At 54.0% G+C, this 5,475-nt stretch overlaps 1 protein-coding gene across 1 annotated transcript; it reads right to left on the reverse strand.

Annotated features, from left to right (window-relative positions):
- Positions 1 to 2,239: 2,239 nt before the first annotated feature.
- LOC113146631 lies at positions 2,240 to 5,073 on the reverse strand (the record flags this gene model as incomplete). The annotated part of the gene is made up of 4 exons (XM_026334598.1): positions 4,822 to 5,073; positions 3,144 to 3,355; positions 2,719 to 2,916; positions 2,240 to 2,267 (listed from the first exon to the last, which is right to left on the reverse strand). Coding segments are annotated over exons 1-4 (690 nt in total), but the record flags the coding sequence as incomplete, so codon positions are not given.
- Between the last annotated feature and the right edge of the window lie 402 nt (positions 5,074 to 5,475).

Raw genomic sequence — 5,475 nt, forward strand, 5'->3', positions numbered from 1 at the left:
AAAGGGCAGCTGCAGAGAAGGCAGCTGCAGAGAAGGCAGCTGCAGAGAAGGGCAGCTGCAGAAAGGGCAGCTGCAGAAAGGGCAGCTGCAGAGAAGGCAGCTGCAGAGAAGGCAGCTGCAGAGAAGGGCAGCTGCAGCTTACGAGATGACGGGAATGTCTGCGGCTTCCTCCGCTTCGGTGATGATGGCCTTTTCATCGAAGGTCAGTTCGTATGGGTGGGGTGTCTTGTTGAAGCGTTCGTTCTTTGGTTTGACATGGCCGCCCTTGAAGGAGTACACCTGAAGCGTATTGGGGGATAAAGAGACACATCCAGATCGGCGGAGAAGGGAGCCTGCTCAGTGCTACGTTTAGACATCAGGAAGTGTGTGGATTGCGGTGTGAGCAGCACCCCAGGATGGCGAAAAAGCTTGGGAGGAAAGAAAGAACGAAGCAAAAGAGAAAGAACAAGCAGCCTACGAAAGTACTCACCTTTCCCTCCTCCAGTTGCGCGTAGAACCGCTCAGCTGCAGCGCCGAAGAAGGAAGCTCTAATGACACCCTAGACCCCAAGCAGGAGCGTCAGACAACGCAGCACGCACATCGCAGAGTCGCTCTATGAACACTTCTTGGGGAGTTTGACCCCCTGCATTGAGGCGTTCTGCTGCAGATCGTGTTGCTAAGAAGGGCGCATTCGCGCAGGAAGGGCAGCAAGAGCGCTTTGACGTTGACGCCTACGTCTTTGTCTCTGATTTCCAGACTGAAGACTTGACCAGGACCTCTAGCATTTGTGAAACTCCGCAAATCGCCTCTAAAGGAAGAGAAGAGAGGCAGGGGGATTCGACAGCCGTGAAAGACGCTACGGGGAAGCCGCAAGACGAGGCACACGGCGGGAAGGCGAAGGGGAGGCGCGAGGCGTGTCGGTAAACACGGATTTCCACGCACAGGAGCGGAAGGGATATACCAATACATGAAGGCGCAGGAAATAATATACACCCGGAAGAGATGGACACCTTGCACCAGGGAGGCGCGAGAACGCATGCTGCATGCGGCGTCATCAGGCACCATAAGGCCGGCAAGAAGGCTTTTTTCGCGAGCTCGCGCCTCCAGAGACGCAATGCGCGCAGCAGAGCCGCGCAGCGGAGAAAGGAGAGTCTGTAAACTCACTTTGCATCGACGCGACCCCGTATTGCCCATCGCGTGAGGTACACAGAGAGGTCTTTGATCGGAATAAAGGCTTCGCCAGGCAGACGGACCCCACACGAAGGGGGCTGTCCGTACGGCAGCGCTGCATGCGACGGTAGCAGCACACAAGGAGGAGAACCCTGAACGCCGTTGCTCTCTGTGCAGAGCAACGCTAGATGCGCATACGCGACCACATGCATATACATATGCATGGAGATATATGTATATGTAGATGTATGTACATGCATATGTGACCGTATCGCGGCAGAGGGAGCGAGCGAGGCAAAAGGCACATGCTGGGGATGATGCAAGGCAGCGCACGGGGAGAACACGTTCCCGAGGATCAAAGGTTGCTAGGCGCACACACGCCTCCAGAAGGCAGAGAGACGCAAGTGGCAGAGATGCAAAGGAGAGCCGATTGATATACAGGAGGCGCGAAAACGGGGTAGGGGGGGAGAGAATACACTGCAGGCAGGAAAAGGCATTGCGAGGCATAGAGGTCAGCGGAAAATCGCAGCGGGGAGCCAGCAAGGCAAGCTCAGAAGAACAACTCTGTACAAGAAACACGTTGCACATGATGAAGGCTGCAGTCGCACACCTCTCTGAACAGTGCCATGTGAGCTCCCCCTCAAGGGGCCATAACCATCGCTTGCAGCCTGAGGCAGCTGTTGCTGCGGCATCTGCTGATAGGCTACTGGAGGGGGTCCATATGCTTGCTGCTGCTGCTGCTGCTGCTGCTGCTGCATTTGACGCTGCTGGGATTGGGGTAAGTACGGGCTTGGAGTGCTGAGTTGCGCTTGCTGCTCTTGTTGCTGCGCATAAGGCTGTTGCTTCTGCTGCCCATACGTCGGCGCTTGATGCTGTTGCTGTGGCTGGCCGTATGGGAGTGGTAGCTTGTGTTGATTCTGCTGCATGAACGGCGGCTGCTGTTGAGCGAAGGGTTGCTGCTGCACCAGTCCTCCTGCTGCCTGCGCCTGCTGCTGTCCATACACCTGCTGCTGCTGCTGCTGCTGCTGAGCCACCTTTTGTTGCGGTTGCTGTGCTGTCACATACTGCTGCTGTTGATACGGCGGCTGCTGCTGTTGTTGCTGCTGCTGTTGTTGCCGCTCTCCTTGGTTCTGGGCATACGACTGCGGAGGAAAGGCTGGCAGAGCCACCTACAGGAGCAGCAGGCACGCTGAGAGGCACGCCAGCTACAGAAGCATGTGCAGAAGGCGCATCAAGAGCTGCACATGTGGACCTCTCTGTGCATAGACAGCAGCAGAAACACCCCTTGAGCACCCCCCTACCTCGGTACAAGAGCTCAGGAGCTGCGGCACGAGGTAGGAAAAGTCGCCATCTAGAGGACGAAAGGATCTTGCCAGTATGACCGACTTCCCCCTGAAAGAAAAAAACTTGACAACACAGACTGCCACATGACGCATGCCCCGTGTGCATGCGTAGCCTTGCTTCGCATGCACCTACTGCAGTTCTTGCCTTCAGTGCTGCTCGTAAACTTTTCGCATAAGCTGTCACACGATCGATACAGGCGCAGCCGTAATCCATGCATCGGCTTACTTGGGTGTGAGGGCTAGATTGAGCTTCTCAAAGAGCAGCAGCTTCCCCCTCAGCTGATTTGCAGCTAAAGACATTCTAGCCTCGACTGCCTGCGCAGAATCCCCTTCTCCATGGCTCAGCTGCTGCTGCTGTGGCTGCAGGGGGGGGGGCTGTGCAGAGGCTATGCGGCAGAAAAGCTCTCCGTCTGTTACTTGGAGCCTGCATGCATTAAACGCATGCACACACACAAACGAGGCTACACGCACCTTTCATCCCTCCTCCGCTCCTGCTCCCGCCGTTGGAGTTGCACGGGCTACTGCTGCAGCCAGGGAGGGATCTTGTTGCTGCACTCTCTTCTGCGAGTCGCTGCTGACACTCTGAATGTCGATGATGCGGAGGAGACAGCAGAGCTGGCTATGCTTCGAACATGCGATCATCGAGCCTACACTGTCTTGTTCCTCGTGAAGGAGCCAAGCACGCAGAGCATGATGGGTTCTGGAGGAGAAACGAGCTGCTGGAGGTGCTGGGGAGTGGGAGGAGGTCCTCCTGAGGTTTGAGCAATCAGCCTGAAGGCAGCTTCACTCAAGTTTCGTAGGAAGCGAGGCGTTGCTGCCGCAGGAAAACAAGGGGGTGGACTGTGCATTAGCTGCTGCTGTGGCTGCAGATAGGCATGCGCAGGAGGCGCAGAAGGGGGGTACTGCTGCTGCTGCTGCTGCTGTTGCATGGTTGCTGCTCGAAACTGGGAAGAATCTGCTACTGCTGCCACAGTGGGGCCGAGCGAGCGGCTCCAAAGGCATCGCCAGCACTCCCCGCGTCCACACCAACAGTGTGCTAGCTAGTGGTAGGAACTACAGTCTCGTTGGTGAGTTGTATGGTGGTAGTACAGGGCGATGCTGCAGTGTTGTAGCACCTCCAGGGAGTGCCGCAACAGGAGCTTCTAGGGTGCGTGGTAAAGCAAGGAGGCTTTCCCTCCCTTGTTGCCGAAACAATAAGAAATGAGCGGCAACTGTAGGAGCTTCAGCAGCACAAGACACCCCCTAGTTCAGCAAGGAAAGAGAGATGGGAGGAGGAGACTCATGCACAAAGCGAGATTGGAAGAACCGATGAGGGCGTCGCTACAGCGCACGCCAGACACTGAGGAAAGTACATACATTCACACACACAGAGGATGAGCTGCGTCATGCGAATTCAGGGAGTAGGCTTCACAATTCTCTGGATTATGAATCGAGGATAAGAGCTGTTAAGGGTATGAAGGCACATTCACAAGGATGCAGTGGGGTGGGGCTGTTAGCGGTTGGGGGTGTTGATGAGGGCCCACATAGTAGGGTCAATAAGGCGACACCAAATCTCCATTTCTTCTTTTGGCTTCCCTCTTACTAATTCGAAGCTGCCATTTTTGTACGCAACGCTGGATAGAATCGGCTCGTAAACCCCCTCCCAAATGCTGAACTGTAGCTTGGTTCTCCTCCTTCCGCCCCCAAAATAGCACCACCGTAGCAATAATTTATGATAGAACTTTGGCCACAGCAGGGACTAAGGGCGGCTGATTGCGTACGTGATAGGCACCTACTTGGAGTTCATATGAAACTCAAACCACACACTGTAACAAACGCGAAACAGCAAGCACACTCACCGACCTCGTCGAACCCTGAGTCCATGTTTTGCCTGTAGTATCCGACCAACAACATCCCTAGAAGAGTCCTGTAGCCATGGAATCTGAGGTTTCGTGGGCTCCAACAGAGGGGGAGAACGCCACTACTTGACCTGTGAAACGTGAAATTCTACCAGGTGTAGCCCCTAAAAATACACCTGGCGAAGCTGCGTTGGGACGCTGCCCGCTGTATTAGCAATCTTTCATCAAAGAGTGAATAAAATCTTGACTCCTTGGAGTGGCTGCTCGTGTAGGATATCTGCTAAGGAGTAGAGGGACCTCCCCGTGGCACGCCCCTTCTGCAGTCCCCTGAAGGAGACCTCAGGTGGCTTATAGCATTCCCAGCATCACAGCTGGTTGTAAGTCAATTATAGTGCGCACGCAACATTATTAAGGCTCCTTATATCAAGCTAGCATGTACACTTGAATGTAGAAGATGAACGAACAGACGCACCAGAGAGTCGGCTCCTAACTAAAAAGGCCGGTCTGCAAGCCAAAGTGAACTCAGCTGCACCACAATTGACCAGCATGCATGATATCGCAGCCAAAGATGTGTTCATGGAGGCTTCGGTGAGGCTATGCCGACCAGAAAAGTGTGAAAGCTCGAAGGATGGACAAAATGCTCGAAAAAGTCCATCTTTCGAATAGACATGTATGTCACCCTGTTTCCCCAGGGAAAGGGAAACAAGTGTTTCTCGTGTCACGTTTGATGGAGGGAAAAACATTTTCCTGGTGGCTATATTCATGTAAAGAACTCCGTCTGGCTGCAGGAATTGCTATGTTTCATTGCTTCATGCAGCACCCGACTACTGGGTTTATTCCTAGAGCAGCTCAACGGCGAGCCCTGAAAGAATTGCGAAAACTGGAAAAAACAAAATATCTCAATAAATCAGTATAAAGACAAGGTGAGAGAGTAGTTCTTCGTAGGCAAAGCGCAGACAAACAGGTGCTTTATCAGGTTTACCAGAGGCCTACCCTCACTGCCGCTGTACCTGGTCATAGGATGGGAAGCGACTCAGCGATTAAACAGTCGACCAGTGCAGCTTCCACAGAGAATGAACTACTTACGACTCCAGGACCCAATAACTGCAACTCCCGTATCTTTGGCTCACGCGGAGGAGCTCAAT

The sequence above is a fragment of the Cyclospora cayetanensis genome, unplaced genomic scaffold, assembly GCF_002999335.1.
Source record: "Cyclospora cayetanensis isolate NF1_C8 unplaced genomic scaffold, CcayRef3 CcayRef3_contig_458, whole genome shotgun sequence".
In the NCBI taxonomy this organism is placed as follows: domain Eukaryota; phylum Apicomplexa; class Conoidasida; order Eucoccidiorida; family Eimeriidae; genus Cyclospora; species Cyclospora cayetanensis.